This window comes from Amphiura filiformis, chromosome 6 (assembly GCF_039555335.1).
Source record: "Amphiura filiformis chromosome 6, Afil_fr2py, whole genome shotgun sequence".
NCBI lineage: Eukaryota > Metazoa > Echinodermata > Ophiuroidea > Amphilepidida > Amphiuridae > Amphiura > Amphiura filiformis.
In genome coordinates this window covers 76,360,251-76,382,164 of record NC_092633.1, presented here as the reverse complement: position 1 = coordinate 76,382,164, position 21,914 = coordinate 76,360,251, and the positions used below count along the sequence as shown (strand labels likewise).

Sequence of the window (21,914 nt, the reverse complement as noted above, 5' to 3'; positions counted from 1 at the left end):
GATAATAAAAAGGAAATGATCTGATGGCTGACAGTGCATAGACTTTTATGGGCCTGCTTTTGCTTAGGCCCCTATGCTTACCTTTTTTACCAAAAATGTCAATATAAAAACAGCTATAACTTTGAAAGTAAATAAAGTATGAACTTCATTCTTTATATTTGCTGTTGAAAATACATGTCACATATATTTTCAATATTCGTTAACCCACAAATTTATCTTTATATCTTGATGCAATATTTTTTGGGGAAATGCATTATTTTAATGATTTTGCTTAATTTTGACCCAAAAAAGTAAATTATTATAGGCCTACATGGTAAAAAACATGGAATTAAAAAATTAAGATATTGAAATAATTATGACAAATGCCTGAAACCAAACGTTTTTGACCTGTGACCTCTTGAAAATCGAAGGTCAACATAAAATGGTCGTTTTTGGCACTGAGTTTTGCCATATTTGTTAACAGATATAAAATATTCATATATGCCCTCTATTAGGGGCTGTGCAATAATTATGAGTCCTGGGGAGGGTAAAATGGGGGGCAAGAAATTTTGGCGAGCCGAAAGGGGTGTGGGCAAGCATGAGACCCTGATACAAAACAAATTTAACAAATAACATTTTACAAATATGATTTTTTATTTTTACATTATTATTTTTACTGTAACTACAAAGAGCTACAAAGCAATCTAGTATTATATTTAATACTGTACATTATGATTCACGTTGCTATTTCATAATAAACTTATGGCAAACTATAGGCTAATGCGTATATCAGATGAAAGCTTGTTCCATACTGTAGCGCCTCTATATTAATGGAATGTAGGCCTACGCTTCCCAGGATTTATACCGGTACTCCAAAAATCAAAGAATAGCAAGAGTATTGCATGATTGACTGCGAGTTCTCTGAGAGTGAACATCATGGGTAAATATGATCATAGACAGTGACACTATGGCTGTCCAAAGATAAAAAAAAAAAAAAAAAAAAACTGAGAATGCAGATATGATGGTCCATCATGCTTGAGGCATTTAAAAACCATGAGAAGGAGATGGTTTGTCCACCTTTTATTCAGTTTATTCCAGTTGAGGGCATTCATTAAATCACAAATTGGGGTTCTGATATCAGCAGATAAGAGCACACGAGCAAGTTTATTGCACAACCCCTAACAGAAATTGATTTAATATTCGTGCTGACAGTGTGCCCGGCCGGGGGATGGACGTGACTTTGGGGTGACTATCCTGGGGTCACTCCCATGGCCGGTACACCATCCGCGATAAACAACTTTTGAAAAGCATACTAAAACAAGGATTTAACCCTTGGCTAAAACGATACCCTAAAAACGTGTCTGTTTTCACACCCTAAACAGGGATTTTGCCTTGCATCAAATTTCATACCCTAAATTTCATTTCCGCGTATTAGCAATTGCAATTTTGCTAACCTTTTTTCTAATTTTAAACACGATACGCCCACCCATCTCTCTTAGCTTCTCTTACTTACAAAAACAACGTTATTGAAAGAGTAGATGAATTCAAATACGGGGTGTTACTTTGATCCACATTTATCTTGGAGTAAACATGTTGATTATAGGGCCTACGTTTTGTGTTCACGATTCCCCCATTAGAAATCGATGTTGTGTCATATTTTCCCCGTTTTTAATTGTGAAGGGTTTACTCATTAGCTCTCATTCTTTCATTTCTCTTGTTAATTTTTCATTTGCTCGCCCTATTCCTTTTAAAGGAATTTTTATTCATAGGCCTACTGCAGTTACTGTCCGTTTTTTTATACACAATACACAGTGCAGGGGCGGATTTAGGGGGCGCAGCCGGCGCGCGCCCCCTCTATTTTTTGACTAGCAAAGGGCGCCGGTAACTTAAAAATACAAAAATTGTAAGAAATTTAAAAAAAAGGAACAAATTCGGCCATGAACAGCAAACAATGGGCCAAAACCGTTGAGTTTTCGAGGGGGTAACCCCCCTTTAACACATTTCTTTCGTCGTCGACCAAAAGGCGCCCCCTTTATCAAAAATTCCTGGATCCGACCCTGCAGTGCTCTCACCATTGACGCGTGACCTCTACAAATGATGTAGGCCTATGTTGGAAGAATGGGCACTTGACTAGTTAACATCATTACATCACTGTGTGAAAAATAACCAGCCAATATTTAATTTATTCTCCAAACTTCTAGCAAATATATTTCTCTAACATGACCTAAAATTACAGCTAGGTTAGATGTTCAGAAGGGGTCGCACTTTCGTAGAATATGAGTGAGGGTAAAGCATAGCTAGCTCATAGCTAGCCAACTCCCCGTGTTAATTGAATGGAGATTTGACCGAAAATATTGAGCTATATTGGTAACGGACCGCTCCGTTCTGAAGGATGCCACAAAAAAACGGTACAAGCTACATTTAAATTATTCTATGAAATTCTAGAAAATATAGTTTTGTAACATGTAGCTAATTTAGGTGTTTGGAGAGGGTCGCACTTTTGTGTTTTAGGAAGGATATGTATAAAACGATAAATAACACCAAAAATATGAAGAAATTATTTCCAAGTCAACAATCATTATGTTGCTCATTTTCAAGAATGCTGGTTAACAAAAAGCAGGTCATTGCCTCATTTCGTGAACAAAGGTCCACATACCATTGTGTCCTTCCGTTTCCTTTATAATCGGTTACCCAACTGAAGCTATAATACCTAGCAGTCAAGTTAGCTCAATCGATAAGGCGTTCGACTATGGTGCGAGAGGTTGCGAGTTCGAACCCTGGTGGTGCCTAGTATGCTCTCGTGGAAAAATTGAGTTAGCTTGAAATTCCCTTGGACAAGGAACTCACTGCTAATTTGTCTCGTTGTAACCCGTACGAAAATCGGGGAGCTGATCCTGGTTGCGATGGTTATTTGTGGAATGTCTAGGGTGTGCGCTCTTGAAGCAGCAAAGCCCCTGAATTGTTGTTTAATGGTTTATGGAATGATGTGGGGCCATAGTGGTCAGCGACAACCTGTAAAGTGTGCTGAGGCTTGTGGATCAACGTCTAGGCGTTGTGCCTGTGCGTAGCGCACTATAAATCACTGCGCTTTTTTTTTTTTTTTTTTTTTAGCTTTATTGCGATATCGCACATGCAAAAACAGACACATGTGCACAACCAGAGAAGATCCGATTTAATCAGTTGAGCTGTTTCAATGAGTGTTATCTTGGTTTAATAGCTTTTAATGGGGTTTAAGTCCTGCAAAGGTCGAGATGAAGCTAGATGAATTCTACTGTAGACATGACTGCATCATGTGTTAGGGGTGGTGCAATAATTATTGTGTCCCCCCGGGGGGGGTGAATTCTCAAAATGGTCTGCCAAAAATCGCTTGCCCCCCTTTGGTCGTGCTAAAAATCTTTGCCCCCCCTTTCGACGTGCCAAAAACCTTTGCCCCCCCTTTGACGTGCCAAAAATCTTTGCCCCCCCTTACACATGCAAGATTTTGGGGAGCCCGAGTTTAAAGCCTCCAAGTGTCTTAACATATAATGCGAGCGGAGCGAGCAGGAAATTTTGCATATTTGAACGTGTTCGTAGCGTTTTCCTACACCTTTTTAGGGCATAATATAGAAACGGTGCCCAAAATATCTGTGCCAAAAATTGCTTGCCCCCCCTTTCGACCTGCCAAAATCGCTTGACCCCCCCCTTTCGACCTGCCAAAAATGCTTGCCCCCCCTTTTGGCCTGCCAAAAATCTTTGCCCCCCTATAATTCACCCCCAGGTACACATAATTATTGCACCACCCCTTACAAGTTTTAAAATATCAATTTTTGACAACATTTGGTTTCGTACATCATGACATACAAGATATATTTCTTATTTGGCCAGTTGCTGATGACTCGACGGAACATTCAGGATACCAGCCTTGTATTGTATAAATATAACAATCTGTCAATGTGCGATAAAATAAACTTAGCTAGGTTAAATATTCCTATTTTGCTTTTAAATTTGATAAAGAGACTGTTTATTGATGTTACTTACCCTGTTAATAATAAAACAAGAAATGAAAGAAAATTTTTGTTTTTATTGACATATTTCTGTCATTTATAAAATATAATACTTTTATTTCTTTACAGAAGAGCTACATCAACTACCCGGTGATTTTGGATGTGATGAAAATTAAATAACAAAAAATATATTGTGCCGGTGATTTTCTCGTGATCTACTGCCTGAATTTTACGGGCGTAAAGTCGTCATTTTGTGTTGAATGAAGACGGAAAGTGGGATAAAAGAGAACGTTTTAATATAAACAAACGCTGCGTATTGCAGCAATATAAAGACTCAGAATGGCGAACTTACAGTTTGCCGTGTATGGACTCGTATTCTTGTGTCTTGGTTATTTAACTTTCAATGACTACAGGCCGACGGAAGCATCAAATCTGGATGAAAGACCAGCAAGAAAAATGACATCACACCATTTTGCAGGTCCTACACTCAAATTTTTCTACTGGTAAGGCTCTCACTATTCCTTTAAAATACCGTGCCACCTAGTAAACAATACAACATACATCATTTTACATGTGTTAATTCTGGTTTTAAACTTTGCTCGAGAAGTTGCGCTTCAAATTTGCTCACCAGGCACCTGAGCCTGTGCAGTGTTGCGTCATAACTAAGCATGATAAGTGTGTGGTCTTCTTCTTCTTCTTCTCTTCCATGGTTGTGCAGTCCTCATATAGATGAGTATCAAACGCACTGCGAGGGTGGTCATGCGTAGTACAAGCATGACATAAACAAAACAAATTGTGCGCAAAATAAACACTATTAAAACAGGTGCGAGTAAAACTGGTAGCAAGATGATTACTGTTAGCAGGCCCTCAACGCAGTCTTGAAGGCGTTGAGGGAACAGGATGCAGCTCGGTCAGTTGACAGGTTGTTCCAGTCACGCATGGTGCGTGGAAAGTATGAGTTTAAGTAAGCTGTCGAACTACACCGCTGGATATTGAAAGCGGGAACCATGGCCTCTGGTGATTGAAGCTAGTGGAGTCATATTGTGTGGCATAGGCTACAATGCAAATAAATGAGGGTAGCCTGAAACATCATGGCCCTACAGGTAAATTAGGTCATTCTTGGCCAAGCTCAAGTCCCTCGAACACAGAATGCTCATGATGCTAGTGGCTACATATAGGTATGCCAGGCAAACCTTAGCCAGAGGCCATAAAACACATTTGCTAGTCAGCGAAATTCGCCTAGACCCGGGACCAAACACAATACATATTTACATAGAAATTTCAATTTTTTTCAAGAAGAGGTTAGTCAAGGAAACCTACATAAATATGTTTTCTACACTTCACTTGACCCAAATATATGATTTTTTATGGTGATGAGACACTCACACATGGAATTTTAGAGGGATTTTGATAGCATTTCCATTAAAAAAAAGCTGCTACATGTATCATCATGAGACTAAGATAGAAACACCCCCCTTATTAAATGCTGTTTTGGGGAATTTTGCTAGCAGAATCTTTTTGATTTATGTCGATCTTTGAAAAGATGTAACTTTGCCACGGAAAGTGCTATGACAAAAAAGGTTTTCAGTTTTGGCTTTGTTTACTCAAGGGCTTTAATTTGATATGTAAAATGATGCAGTTTGATGGCAAATTTAAATTCACCTGGCATACCTACTACATAGTACATGTACATGTGTGTCTACACGCGATAATTAAACACACAAGCACATAGCGCCGGTACAGTTCGAGTGCACAAATTAATTAAATCAGAGTTTTAACTTAGTTTTATGCAAGTATGCACAATGGACAAGTGGACTACGGAGTAGTCTACATAAAAAGATGAGCAGAAAGTGGCAAAAAAATTTCGAAATGAGGGAATTTTTTAAGGTGGAATCCCCCCGGTTGTGGTCAAAAAAATTAACTTTACAAATTGGAATTAAGGAAAAAAATACCTTTCTTTTGCTTTTTGTTTGACAATAATCGGAGCCTCCATTCAAAAGTTATATTCAAAAATGTAACTTTGTGAGGCAAATTTTTTAAATTAATTCTTATGTATTTTATTGTTTTCTCAAGCTGCGATATTTAACGTTTTTCCATTTAAAAATTCATATCTCAAAAAATAATCAAGATTTTGACCTCTAATCTTCACTATCATTTGTGATAATTCAATTGTGTCTTTTCTAAATCAAAATAAAAGTAAAAAAAGTGTTTCTAAAATATAAGAAATCCTAAAAACAGTGTTTCTAGACTAAAATTCACTAAATTGCTGATATCTCGAAAACTTTTTTCGCAAACGTATGTCCACACGGTGCGCAATATCTGAAAAAGTATTTGAGGTATGGACTTCAAATTTTAACTGAGTGTTGCTGATATGCAGGGCTACAATGTATAAATTAGACTAGAAGTTTTTAATTCCAAACTTGGGAACTATGTTGCTATGGCAGCATCAAAATAGCATACAGCAATAATTATTAAATTTTGAATTTGACCTTTGACATCCCGGTAGACCCTCAAGACATCACATGATTATCATAATTCTAGTTCAGATTCGAGTCCTGCCTATGAAGAACACATTTTCAAAATTTAAAATACTTTTTGAGATATCATGTTCCAAAGGTCTAGCTACCTTTGAAATTCACCAAATCCAATATGGCGGCCGTTACCATGGCAACGGGTGATATGACCAACAATCAGAGTATTGGATTTGAATGAAAATTGCGGGAAAACAATGATTAACTGGCTTTTCTATTTTTGACGATTTTTTAATGAAAAAGGGTCTTGATAATAGCTTTTCTTGTGGTTTAAATCTTAAGATTTCTTCAAAATCTATTAAGACATGATAAAATATAGTTTGAAGATGACATTAGTGATGAAAACTCAATTTTGGGTATGTACCACTTCAGTGTTCCTGTGTGCATCCTTAAGGTATACATGCCACCTAGTTTTGGGAAGTTTCATTCACTAAGTTTACCCATACAAGCTTTAGATTCCAGATCACCCAAACCGGGGGGGTTTCCACCTTAAAGAAAAATACATCACTTTTTTCAAGAAATTCGTCATCATGAATAAATGCACAATTGCATCTAGTTCCAGTAACTGTAACTCGGCATACCAGGTCCATAGATGTCATTATTATAAAGACTGAAGTCTTGCTGGCAGGACTACAATTGCATCGCGCAGCAAAAACGCAACTGTCAAAACCACTTGAAAGTGCTTGATACACGAGTGTAAATCGCCATCAAAATGAGTGTACCAGTGTAGTCACCCTACATGGATCGAATCCATGGGTTCCTACAGTCACCCATGGAAAACAGGGGACCGTACTGAAAACCAGTACCGGTACACCATGTCCATATGGCCACATTGCATTAAATTCCCTCAGAATAGTCAATACAGATTCCAAACAGATAAAACTTACCTCATCAGTTTTAGTTGCCCTTAAGGGATCTAAAATGAGCGTTTATTGCGTTTCGACAGTATTTTTTGTGGGACATGAGAGCACCTCAGACCTATCAATTGCATTCTGAATACTGAAGCATGTCTTTCTGATATCAAATAATTTTCATTTTTGAAAATCACAATATAATACAAATTTTATGACAAATTATAAAAATTTGATATTTTTCAAATTTTTGATATATAACTGTCCTCAAGTAAATTATATAAATGTAATGATATATTCTTAAAGTGTATGTAGCAGGGATTTAAAGCCGACGGTCAATTGAAAATTTTGACCTTTCATATTGAAGATATGGATTTTTTTTCCAAAAAACCTAATTTTTTTGGTGTTTTGGGAAAAAAAATCCATATCTTCAATACGAAAAGGTCAAAATTTTCAATTGATCGTAGGCTTTTCATCCCACCTACATGCACTTTAAGTATAAATCATCAGATTTATAAAGTTTACTTCAAGTACTGTTAAATATCAAAAATATCAATTTTAATGATATGCCATAAAATGTGTATTAAATTGCGAATTTCAAAAAATGAAAATTATTTGATATCAGAAGGCCATTCTTCGTATTCAGAATGCAATACGATATGTCTGACGTGCTCAATGTCCCACAATAAATACTGTCCAAACGCTCATACCCCAGCCCTTAATAACTCCAAATTAACATGACATTGAATTATATCAATTTCATACCAAAATCAAGGAAAACATGGTTTTGTTAAATTGCAAAATAACATGGAAATCACACATGTCATATCTGGTCATAGCATGATAGCAGATGCATGGTAGGCCACTTGAGGTACCGGTAATCAATACTGGTACTTGAATGGCATGACTCAGTGACTTTCTGCTCATTGTAAGACTGAATACGGTAAACTAGTGTTGTAAACTTGATTGCATAACATTAAGATTGCCAACTGATATCCTTTGTATTTCAGTTGTCAAATTATAGTATTACTTCTGTCATGGAAGTAAACAGTAAAAAAATGTCAAAAAAACATGCTGTTGCAGAATGCCTGTATGTGTGTGTCTGAGGGCCGATTACACTCATTCGATGGGTGTACTGGCAAATCCAATGGCCCAGATATTCTAACATGTCATAAATTCATATAATCATATTTATGCCAAAATCCCAACTGGCCCACTGGGCCTTCTAGACAGAAAATCTCCTGGCCCAAAGAGAAAACTAACTGGCCAGGGCCAGTGGCTAAATCAACCCCTGGACTCCATATGTACATCAAGCCCTTGTGCTGAGCGAAAGTTTTGGAGTTTGCGTCACCGGTTTAACGGTTTTGCATTCAGCTCTTACGTCAAAAATTGCGATAAAAACATGGATTTTGGAACAAAATAAAGCTTGTTTGACGACATATTTGTTTTAGCTAAAAACATGTTTATACCTTGATCATGCGCAAGTTTAATGTGATAAATTCATAATTTTAACCTTCTATAAATCGTGTGGTCTAAAAGCAAAGATCACCCTTTGATGAATTTAATTAATCAGGTGACTACATCATTAGAGTTGGTAAATATTTCATTTGATTAAAATTATTCATGTAGATACCTTGAATGGTTGCATACATTGTATACATGTATTATCAATTCAGAAAATGCCCTACAGATGAACTTAGAACTAGTTTTAAGTTTGAACATTGTTGTGAACGGGTAGTGAAAGCGACATGCATTGTCACATCGGAAAAACTGCAAAAAATTAAGGCCAATACATGAGAGGAAGGTGGTGACAGTCTTATGATTTCACCTGTTTTTCTCAATATTTTGCAGGAATTAAAAGCCTGGTTTTGATTAGAATTGAAGGTTCTGGCAAAAGCCCTTTGCGAGAACCTAAACAGATTCCCGCAATTGATTGTGAATTTGACCCCCTTATTGTGTTGTTTGCGATTGATGGATCTCTGAATAAAGCAAGAAGTTGAGCACAGTGCAGTCTGAAAATGTATTTATTCATAAACTAAAGGCAAACAAAATGTTATTTCCATTTGTGATTTCTTGTATTGCAGTATTTCCTGAGGTTACCGGAATGTGTTCGAAGAGTATTCTACCCGGCTTCGACACCGCTATCCGAATCTTCAAATCACGGGTGAAAACTTCCCCCCTCCTCAAATAAACAGTTACATTGCCAGTGCTCTGGGGGTTATTAAATTAGTTTTAATAGGAATGATTGTCACAGGCACCAATCCATTTATAGCACTCAACATGGACACACCAAATATTTGGTCATGGGCTACTGAAAATAAGGTAAGTGATTGAACTGTAATTCAACCACTCCTCCTACATGTTAACATGTATACATGTATCTTTCTACAGCAACCAACTGTTGTTAAACAGTGATGAATCCACACTTTGTGTGAATGTGTAAAGTTTGTGTTGTGTATATATACTGTACTACATTGTAATTGTATATTGACTTTGAATCACTAAATTTCTCTCAAAAGAAACGATAAAATTAAGTTTAATACATATGTGATAAATGGCTAATTGATGGAGATCTCACGTCCACTACCTCCTGAGCCACCCAGTAGTGTTATAGCGCCATCACTCACCAACCTCTGAGGCTCTGACCAATGTCCATGTGTTTGTGTGTTTGTGAGTGTTTTTATTTTATACTAATTACTAATCAGTTTGATCATATAATCATAAATACTTAGATATACAAAATATTAGCTAGATTGATTTACTAATTAGATGATTACCTTTCAGATAGCATTATTGATACAAAACCAGATCTTTCATTCATATTTAGTACATTTTTATGCTAAGGCTTTTTTCTAGAACAACTGAGTACAAAGACTGCTTGACCATGTGCAAGATGGACGGTGGCTGACCGGCCGTATTGGTATTAATAAATGATCTGAATTATCACCGAATATAAATATTATACTCTTCGTGTGTGTGTGTCAGGATTCAGTAAGTTTCATCATTCACCAGGTAACCTTCTATCGGTTCCCCGAACCCAGGTTCAACGATTGAGAGCAGATTATTACACATATGTTTGCTTGTCAGTAAATGAAGAACAATATTATAAAACACAGAATATAATATTTAATCATTTCTATTGGGTGTTACTTGGCCTTGGAGAAAGGTAAATTTATGCTAGAACTAGCCCTGTTCACAAACCGTAACGACCCTTGAATATTCTTGGGATATTTTTTAGATCATCATACAGAGCCTGTAAATGCCACACTGAATCAGGGCGATGCGACTTCATAAGGGCAATGTCGGGGATTATAGGACACAATCGATGGGGAGAGATGAGGTCCGACCAGGTCCGACCGAAGTCTCCTACACAGGTTACGCTCCTGTGGAGGGGCGGAACCAAACTGGCTGATGTGGAGACTAAGCCAGTTTGCGCCGGTCTGATACTCGCCTTTGACCATGCGCAGATCTGGCTGGTCAGGAAGATATTTAATATCCCAAATTTATAATATGCCTACCAGTTCCATCTATAACCGATTTGCTAGAGAATATTTGTTACCATGTTTAATAAATTCAGTATTAATCGTATAATAAAATGTGGCCAAATGTATATTTGTGTACATAGTGTGTGGATCCACTCTTCTCACGGACTTGGCTACTAAGCATGTCGGAAGGATATGGCGGTATGCTGACCTGGGTCAATATGTTCTGGGCAGATGAGGTCCGACCAATTGCCTACGACCTTGTGTGCGATCATGTGTAACAGGCAATTCCCGATAATATAGAGGTTCCCTGACTGAATCCATCTAGCTGTTGTCTATTCCAGCTCCTGTGATCAGACCTTTAGTATTGAAAAGGGTATTAGCATTTTACTTGAAAAATCAATATAAACAGAGCTGTTGCCAGTTGTTTCATGCCCCTCCAGTGAGTATATAGGCCTGCCTAATCATACAAAGGACAATAAAAATTATGCATGAGATGTCACTGAAATGACCAGATAATAGTATTAAAACATCTCTGAACATGTGTGTAAAGAAATCTCATTATGGTAATGATGTGCACTGAAGAGGAATATGACAATAGGATTGGGTAATATGGATTTGCATCACATTATCAGAAAGTTCATGGAGCATAGAACCATGAGTAGCAGACAAGGTCATATACATTTTGTACATCTTCCACAATACCTTCCACCTCAGATAATAGATAAAACATATATCTTATAGTATCATGATTTAAACCATATTATAATTTATATTTTTAGAATGTTCAAATTGTTCTACGATTCTTCTACTTGTAAATTAGTAAATTTGTCGGGTGCATTACATAGTGACGTATGTCAAACCCAGGGTACATTACATAGTGATTGATGTTTATCGCAAATTTATCAAAAATGGGCAATTGGGCATCAGGAAAACGTTGAGTAGATCTATGTGAGTTTTATTGGGCATAAACCGATTTAAATACATCAAACTCACTTTTGTCCACATTTTCTTTCACTCTATAGGTATACGCCTGTCTGATGTTGTTCTTTATCAGTAATGCAATTGAGACCCAGCTGCTTTCAACAGGAGCTTTTGAAATAGTATTAAATGGTAAGAAATTTTACTTTCAATAGCTTGTAATTGTTTTCAGTTATTCCAAGAACCAGGGGCATAGCCAGGGGTGAGCTGGCTGGGGAGCTAACTGCCCCCCTCCCCCCAGAAAATTTCAGGGATAAAATGGGGATGACAAAGAGTAAAGTGTCCTTAAAAATAATAATTGGACAAAAACTTGACAAATGGGTAAAAAAATCCTGGGCCTCAAGGAAAAACAGGGATAATTAATTGTGTTTTAAAAAGGATCATAGTCAATTTTGTTAAAACTGAAATATCATTATCATATAATCTTGGAAAGGCAAATAGGGACCAGGGGAATGTTAAAGGTTGTGAAATTTTACCAAACCAAAATTCATGTAAAACCAGAAACTCAAAAACTAAAAGTAACAAAACTACAATTTGTATTTTTTTATAATAGACATGCCAATTTGGTCCAAGCTGGAATCTGGTAAAGTACCAAGAATCAATGAGCTTATTCAAATTCTGGAGAACAACATGAAGATGAGTTATCAACCATCATAGTAACAACAGACAGGTACGTGAATCTGCTATTTCATAGCGCAGTAAAAAACAAAGATAGGAATATTCAATCCCGGTACAAATGTATACATGTGCCCTTGGAGAGTGCTTGAATCAACCGCTACCTTTTTGGTATGTACAATATGAAAGCACCGAATGCATCCACTAAGCATTCCACACATGTATGACATTCTATACTATGCATGAATCAAAAAATATTAAACCAATCATGCAACGCAATGTTGTTACCAAGTAACCAGTCGCTAAGGTAGGAATTTCTGCAAGGTACGCGCATTTAATATATAACATGGCACATATGTCCGAGAATTAAATATATAATAGCAAAAATAGTTAACTTCCTATTCGCCCTTTGCACGGATCTGCCATCTTGCTACCAAAAGAAAGTTCTCCCTACAAACACATGTGCAAAAATTGCATTTTTATTCCTTGCGCTTTTCTAGTAACGTGCCAGAAGGCTTTTGCAAAGCGTACGCGGTAATTAAAGCATGCTTTGACCGGCGTACGAACACACAAAATACTCTTCGCAGTAGAACCTCATTTTGAGATGACCGTGCAAAGGGTTAATATTGTACCTCATTATATTAAGCACCGGTACATTGAAATATGACACATCACTATTTGTTTTGTTTTTATAGTTGCCATTATTAACAAATCTATTTAGTGGTACATGTATATGGCTCATTCTTGTATTATGGGGTCCAATGGTGTGACATACAGTCAAATTTTCAAAATTGAATATTAATGTCAAAAGTTAGCTTAAATTGAGTGGAATTATATACTCTTTCAAAATCTGCAAAATATTTTCAGCGATGATTGCCCAGAAATCTGTACGGCTGAAGCACATAACTGTGGAGAAATCACTCTAAAATGTCGCGCATAACCGGACACCAAACATGTTTTAACCCCTGCTAAACAAAAAATATAAATGCCAAAATGGCTAAAAAGTTGCAAGTTAAATGTGGTTTGGGAGCTTTTATAATGTAAAAATAAAATAACATTATAAGAAGTTGCTGTAACCTTCAATTTCTGTCAGTTTAGATTAAAAGTTGCCATTTTTATGTGGGGCCAGCACAAGTGTGGCATAATAGATAAGTGGATGACTTTCTATAACATCAATTTTGTGCACATGAGAGAATTTAAGGTGCCCAGTGGTGTCAAGATAACTGGACACCAAAATATTTGGTGTCCAGTTATGACTGACAATAACAAGCTATCTGTAATTATGTCATACTTTGAAAAGTGTATTTGACCTGCAAATTTATCTAAACATATCACACTGTTGTTTTAAGTATTCATTGTTTATCAGATACCCAATTTTTAAAAATTATGACATATTATTCATTTTCATGTGTCGGTCATAACTCGGTGTCCAGTTTGTCGTATAATATCCAGCTTTAACTTTAATTCAACTTATTTTGCAATTTCCATTTGTCAGTCATATATTTAAACATGTCATAATATATCATTTGAAGTATTTGTTGTTTACAAATTACCCCATTTTCAAAAAATATAGCACATTTTGCATTTTGACATGTCGGTCATAACGTCGCGCATAACGCGGACACCAAAATATGTACTTTATGTAAGCGCTGTCTTTGTTAACAGATGTTTTGTCGCTAACATTTCTTTCATAATACAATTTTAGTATACATCCTATTCACTCAATAAGACCAAAAAAAATAAGCAATGGTCATATATAAATGAAACTAACAGGCAACCAGATGAGATGATCTTTTTTGTCACAAGTGGTGTCCATGATTTTCGATACCTTACATGTAATAAAAATTAAAAATAGCTGTTAACAATTTCTTTTTTGAAAGTTTTTAGTAATAACCCACTTGTTTTGTATAAAAAATTACAAATAGGCCAAATACCTGTTACAGTTTTCAAAATTCAGGGCAAATTATGTGTCGGTCATAACCGGACACCATTGGACCCCATAATACAAGAATGAGCCATATACCTGATTGATATGCACACTTGATGTAAAATGCTGTGCTTGTGAATGATTATCATTACACAGCGAATTTGCAAATTCGCTGTGTTCTGTCTTTTGCCAATTCTTTCTTTCTTCTTCTTCTTTCTGGCAACTCGTGACATTTTGCGTGACTTGCCACGTTTCGCCCTAGCTCTGTTTTGCTTTGACCGATTTTGACCATACTTGGTCACAAACACCAGTGACCATGTCCCCACATGTGACATGACATTAAACTCCATTTGACCTTTGACCTGCTCACAATGGCTAAAATGCGATTTTTACTATAAAATGTATCTTCTTCCACAAATAACATGTGATGGTGACATGCTTAGGTCATGTGACTTGACTTTGATCGGTGTCTATAGGGTGTTCACAGATAAGGGGTCAAAGGTCATTAAGGGGGTCATTTCCGGTCTGAAAGCTAAAAATATTCAAAAAATCACTGTATTTACAAATGACATAGCAGAGTGTTGTCATTAGCACACATGCATTGCTACCAACCAGGGTCTTTGGGGTGTCTACAGTTTTGAGGTCAAAGGTCATTAAGGGGTCGCTTCCGGTCAAAAACCAAAAATCATGAAATATTTTTATTTTTTTTATCTCAAAACGTAGAGTGACATAAAATTCATATATGCATTAGTGTTACCCGATGTATGCACGGTATTTTTATTTTTTTGGTCAAATGTCATTTAGACGTCATTTCCGGTTTTAAGCTAAATAATTTCAAGAATTTTTATCTCCATAAATAAGCATAGTAGATTTTTTAAATTTAAACTGTAACAATGCATTTTCTCGGTGTATATGAGGTTTTTTTTATATTGGGGTCAAAGGTCATTAAGGAGGTCAAAACGTCAAACTTGCAAAAAAATGTTTAAAATTGGCCCAATCGAGCTCAAATTCAACAGGAACGATTCTTACGACATTCTAAACATGTTAAAAATATTTATGACCCCAAAGGTCAATGTTTACTTTGGGGTCAAAAGGTCAAAATATGGTTGCCAGATAGCTATTCGCTGTGTACCCAGATTCTATTGACTCTAGTTTCTACTACATCTATGCGATTCTATTGTTCTTTATCTCAGCCTGCCAACTATTGTGTGATTCCAATTCTAAAGACTACCATGTGCTTCATTTTATCATGTATAATATTATACTTTGTAGCTGTTTATGCAGCTGCTAATTGCTTCAGTGTGGTACTTGTACATTAATTGTTGAAATATACTGTGTGTCCCAGAAATAATTACTAGGTGAATTATTTTGGGTATGTAGGGATCAGAATCTAAAAATTTAAAAACCAGCGTGTAGCCCATCTTATTTTGCATCTTATGTGCTAATTTCACTGGAATCAGTTAACAGGTTGCGATGAAATGAGCGATTGCATAACAGATGTTCAATTCACTTCAATCCAAGCTTGAAAGAAAGATCACACAACACAGTGTACATTTATGCATAACTTGCATATGGGCTTTATATTTTGTTGAAATTGTTTTTGTTTTTGGTCTTCTTAAACAATTTGTTTCTTGCAAACATTTAAAATATGGTTCATATATGAAAATACTATGTTAAAAATGAATGCTTGCATGTAAGATGATGCTCAGTATTTGTGTCTGTCTTTCTTCATTTAGAAAATGTTAACATATTGCACAACATAAAGAATTCAAGCTTGCTGAAAAGTTTTCTCACATATTAATGTTTTGGAATATTTCCAAGAAATAGTAATGCAAAATTTAAATCCTTTTAGACAAAATGTTGTGAAATGTCAAAAGATTTCACATAAGCTATAAGCACTAGATCATTGTTGTTCAGGTTGTTCACCTTCACAGCATGAATAACAAAACACCGGTGGATTATAAAATGGATATGAGGACTAAATTTAGTGAGATATACTCTTTAGGAAGGGATGGACGAGTGTGAAAAAAGGGCCAGTATATCAAACAAGGAATAAACTTCATTGACATACCCATTATGTAATCGCTCTTTTCTTCTCAACCAGTCAACCGAATCAAATAAATTTAAATTCAAATTATTTTTTACATGCCTATTTCTCAACTTAGTCAAACTATAATTTGTTCAATTGTTCTCAGTTTTAATTGTTTTATTGAAGATTTGCTTGAGTCTGTTAAATGGACAAAATGATTTTAAAATAGAAAAATGTATGCAAATTTGTATTGTGCGACAGCCGACTCGTGCAATAGATGTGTGAAACTTTTTCTCAAAATTAAAACTGAGTATTCTGACTAAATATATGAATGTCATTGATTTGATTATGTTGCTTTATATCAAAAGAAATGTTCAACAACAAAATTACTTCTTTTTTTTAAATTTAAATTTTGTTTTGATAACATCTTTCTACAAACTATAGTTTGTAGTGTCATCTGTGTGTGATCAAAAATAGAATTTAAAAAATTTTTTGAAAATTTCTCTTGATATAAAGCACCATATAAAGCAATGACATTTCAAAAATCTGTGAATGGCACTAGCCTTACAATGCCTTACTAATAAATATAATGCAGTGAACAATCAATCCTTTGTATTAGCACTTCCTATGCAAAGGCAATGTAAGATGTCACATCATCGATTATCACCTATTTTTGTACTTCATTTGTGCTGTGTAATGCTGGTGATTTTCTCTCTGAGTGAATCACAATAGATTATTTGTTAACAGCATCTCCAAGTTTAATATTTGTTTTTAAGTAGAATTTTTATCAAACCAAATGAAATGGAATTTTAAATTCAAAGGTTTGATCAAATACAGGCTGTCTCAAAAATGATTTACAATGTAAATATGCCAGTATCAATACAATGCTGAAGTTCAATGTCTAATTTTTACAATCTCAATGTTTACAGCAAAGCTGAACCTTGTACCCTGTACAAAACACAATGGTGTTTGAGCACATAAAAACAGGTACATACATATCTTTGGCTTAGAACCAGAACTGAATATGCACATCTCTGTGGAAAATCAGAAATTTGAGAAAATGTTTTTTCTTGAAATTCTGTTTGAGTCAATTTTGAAATTAGGATATACTGTAGATATTTTTTGCACAGAAACTCTCTTTTTCAATTGTTGACTTAATTTGTTGTAGCTGTAAGTTGTTGTACTAGCATTGAGTGAACATAGCTAGTTCTGGTCTTAAGCCCTCAATTTATTTCCTATGATCAAAATGGCTCAACAAAGATCAAATCCACATTTAGTTATGTTCTTAGTCTAGCAGATAAGTCGTGTTTAATGTTGATCCTTTTCCTCCATGAATCACACTTATAATGTAGACAATACAAGGCTAGTATCCAACCAATTTTTCTATTCATTCATTTTTTCAGGTATAATACATCTCCACAGTGCCCTTAACTACCTGGACCAGTCAGCCGTTAGCCATTTTCTCTTCCCATATCGGATGTACTCATGAAGGTCTATGCAGAAAACAGCACCTGACTGTATGTATGGACTGGATCCAAACCTCATCGATGATGGGAGAAACTCGCGTACGCCAGACTGCTTCGGGATAATATCAATTGTTAATTTGTGTGTTTCATGTTTTTTGTTTGTATATTAAGAATTTGTTGTCAATTTTGTATGGTTTGTAATTATGTGGTATGATAATATTTTCCAAATGTACTGGTGGTGGTTACTTGAGATTCTGCATGGTCAATTTTAAATTTTTGTCTCAGTTTATTTTAAACTGCAAGAGATAGATTGCAATTCAATAAAGTTTCAATTTTAAGGCATAACATTTCACTTTCCTATTTTGCATGCAAATCTGTGTAATTTTTAACTGGTGTTAAAAGAATCTACATGTATAACAGTTTGACTCTTCGTGTTTAATCTGGGGCTATGTTACAAAGATTTAAAATCAATCTTTGATTTTATAATGATTTATAACACATAAAAACCTATCAAATCGGTCTTAAGTCTTTGTAAAACAGGTCTCAGTTCCTACCCAGTACTGTATGTTATTTCCCCCCAATATTTGACCTGTTTAAAATAAAACAGTAGTTTTCTTGGTTAATAAAATACTTGTGAGCTACCAGTTAATTTTCATCAAATTTAGTACAGTTTTAAATGGAACGTTTTGTGTAGTCATATGGGATCCATTGTAGTAAGCATTTGCAGAATTTTTCAAAAAAGGAAAATTAAATGAATGCCTGCTATTGCCATCCATCCATCCCAAGATGTAACACATGAACCAGTTCATTAACACATGTAAAATTAGGTTGCTTCAAGAATTACATACTTTTCAAAGTTGTGTTAAGCATCAAAATATTGAAAGAGATTAGAAATTGCTACATGTATGTACTGTGTGTACATTTTTTGTAAGTATCACTGCCCATATCATCACACCAATAATCAGGTGTAATAGTTCAATGTTTATTTGGATTTTTTTACCAGTGCATGTGCAATGCATGAATGCATCGTAAATTATACAGTCCAGTACAATGTAGTATGTTTACATGCACCTGTGTCAAAATGCAGGCAAACATTGATTTATACCAGGGCCCTTATTCTGAAAGAACAAAATTGTGACTTCTTGTGTTTAATAGTAAGTTTTCAAGTTTGTTGTTTTGTTACATTTTTAGACTATTATCTGTGAAAAATGTGTTTGTGTACTAAATTAAAGTGATTCACTTAGATATATAATGTAATATGCTGATGTTTTGTAATTAAGGAATAAGTTGTACATTTTTTGTAATATGCAAAGTCAGAATATGTACACTATTGACATTGCATGATAACAGCAAAGTAATGTTTTTGAAAGGTGTGCAGTATTGAAGTTGGAAGACAAGTTGTGATTTCTTATGTCAATGCGTGCTTATAGTGTATGCTAGGTAAATTAAGTGAAAACCAGTCATTGCAGAGTGATTTGAATTGATTTAACTGGCATAACTCCTAACAGGTACTGTTGGCATAAGAAATTACTGTGTAAGTTTCAGAAAGATAAAAAGCTGTTAAGTGTGAAATTTGGTTGGCAACAGTGTGACAAGTTATACTGTTCATAGTGTTTGACAGGCAAGGGAAAATGTAACACAACTCAAATGGAACTAATTAAATATTGGACTTCTTGTCAAGACACAATTGAATAAAATATGATAAAACCAACCAAACTATTAGCACAAGCTATGTATACTTGAACACCCTAGAGCTCCACTGCTTATAATTACAATTCTTTAACACTGGAGTACCAAATATGCATTATGAATGTTAATTTTGCACAGCACAAGCACCATGTTGTAGAAATAACCATAACAAATCAGAAGCTGAACAGTAAATGGCAAGATATGGATCAAGTCATCATAACAAATGTGTTATAGTTCAAAATTTCAGACTTGCTAAATTATTGTTCTTCACCTTGTTGCCAGTAATCATTTAGATGTAGATTGAAACTAACACATCATCATTATGATTATTGGATACATAGGTTACTTTTATTGTAATATGAGACATAATTAAATATGCAAATGCAAGTTTACCGTGCCATGTTACACTTAGAAGTTGAAAATATGATGGCATAATGAGAAAGTAACATAATCGTAATTCAGTTGATCCCAAAAAGGTGTACAATTTCATTTCTGTCAACCACTTACAGTTGTACTTAGCAGAGATATATTGGTTGAGACAGAATGTGTTTGGACAACCCTTGTTTGGACCAGGTTTGCTAGTTTCAGTTCAGATGGGTTAGATAGTTAAACCTCATCGGCTGTTATGTTGTTAAATACCCTTTCACCTTAGTTTGGCCGATTAGGTTTTAATCTCCCATGTAATAAGTAATTGTTTGGTATGGAATATTCAGATGAGTTACTTCAGAACCATAACAGTAAACATGGTCAATATTGCATGGTGTTACCTGCAATCAAGGAGCAAAGCTAGATCTATGTTACCATTGTCACATCTACTTGTAACAGATTCATTTGAATTGACTATTTAACAAAAGCAACATTTTGGTAAACACAGCAATATTATTGTAATGAAATCGAATGAGCACCATTACATAAAGTTGATAATACAGAGTGTTAGTAGTAGAAGTAATAAATAAATATGTACCTACCGGTTTATTAAAATTATTTATTTATTATCAATTTGTCAATGCCTAGGCTAAATTTGGAAAAGGGATATTGAATCATTCAGTATGAACACCGCTTTTGGTACCATGCTGTTTTGGATGATGCAACATGACCAAAGGGACATGACACTAAAACAATGGTTTCAGTACTTTTCTGAATTTATACATGCGCTACTGGCAAAGTTTTCAGAAGAATGCTCTCAAATTATTTTTAAAAAGGGATTGATGAACGTAACTGTTCAACATATGGTGTAAATTTTCAGGTTCAAGGGATCTAGTAACACACATAATGAGGTAACAAAATTGATTTTTAATTGGGGTGGTTATTCTTGATTATCGTTTCTCACTTAGGGGTTCATCATGTATGTTATTAAGAGATCAAGATGTACATGATTATTAACAAATGGTTTCGCACAAATATATGATCAATTTATGCAATAAAGGTGTAATTCAATGAAATGTCTAACTGCTGTGTGTATTAGTTCATTCTTCTTTGACTGTATTTATTTATTTATTTATTTATTTATTTGAACATACACTTTCACATCAGTGGCACTTGTTTAACCAACGGTGCGTTCAATAACAATAATATTTAGAAGAAGAGAAATTAAAACACTAAAATTAATACATTATCAAACTAAATACAAGCATACAAACTAAATACAAGCATACATAAAACATGAAAATGATACCAAGACTGTTTTATACAACCTATTTTAAACAGTGATCAGCTATTTGAAAATATACTTCTAGTGCCCGTTTCTATTCATCGTTATGTATTCTTCTCCCGTGCATTATTTTCGCGAACTACCCTTCATAGCCCAAATTATATAAACCTGCATCGCTAAACAATGCATTATCTAAAACCCGCACGCTAAACAATAGATTTTAGATAATACGTGCACGCTCAAATACTAAAAATACTACTTTCACATGACTATATAGCTTGTCTGTTCGATATATATACCATCAAAAAAGTACGAATATACATTCTGTGGTGTTAAAATAGTTATAGGTTATGGTATTTTTTTCATGCGCACAATGTAAATCATAGGTTACAAACTGTGTTCTATTTTGCAAATATCATTGCCATAAATTGTGATTAATGAACTCAAATAAATCAAACATCAAATGAGAATAATCGAGCTTCTATTAATTAAAAAGGTCTAAAAACAGGTGGACCATAATTATACAAGATGACACCATTACAAAATATTCAGCATTTTATAAATGAAATATATGTAGGCCTATATCTAAAATAACATAAACACGCCCGTGGAAACACACACTAGCGCATAATATCATGATCATGCTTTATAATACTGAACAAATTGTAAAATTCCACTGTTGTGTGTTTTAATATAAGTAGATTTTAAAGTTCAAATTATAGAACTATAA

The 21,914-nt window shown here is 34.9% G+C and overlaps 1 protein-coding gene across 1 annotated transcript; it reads left to right on the top strand.

The window, feature by feature from the left end:
• The first annotated feature begins 4,131 nt into the window (after window positions 1-4,131).
• LOC140156064 (thioredoxin reductase-like selenoprotein T) lies at window positions 4,132-20,982 on the top strand. Its single transcript, XM_072179182.1, has 5 exons — window positions 4,132-4,465; window positions 9,429-9,666; window positions 11,852-11,939; window positions 12,361-12,477; window positions 17,782-20,982. Exons 1-4 carry the CDS (start codon window positions 4,302-4,304, stop codon window positions 12,462-12,464), a joined length of 594 nt encoding a protein of 197 aa, XP_072035283.1. The 5' UTR covers window positions 4,132-4,301; the 3' UTR covers window positions 12,465-12,477; window positions 17,782-20,982.
• The last annotated feature ends 932 nt before the right edge of the window (window positions 20,983-21,914 follow it).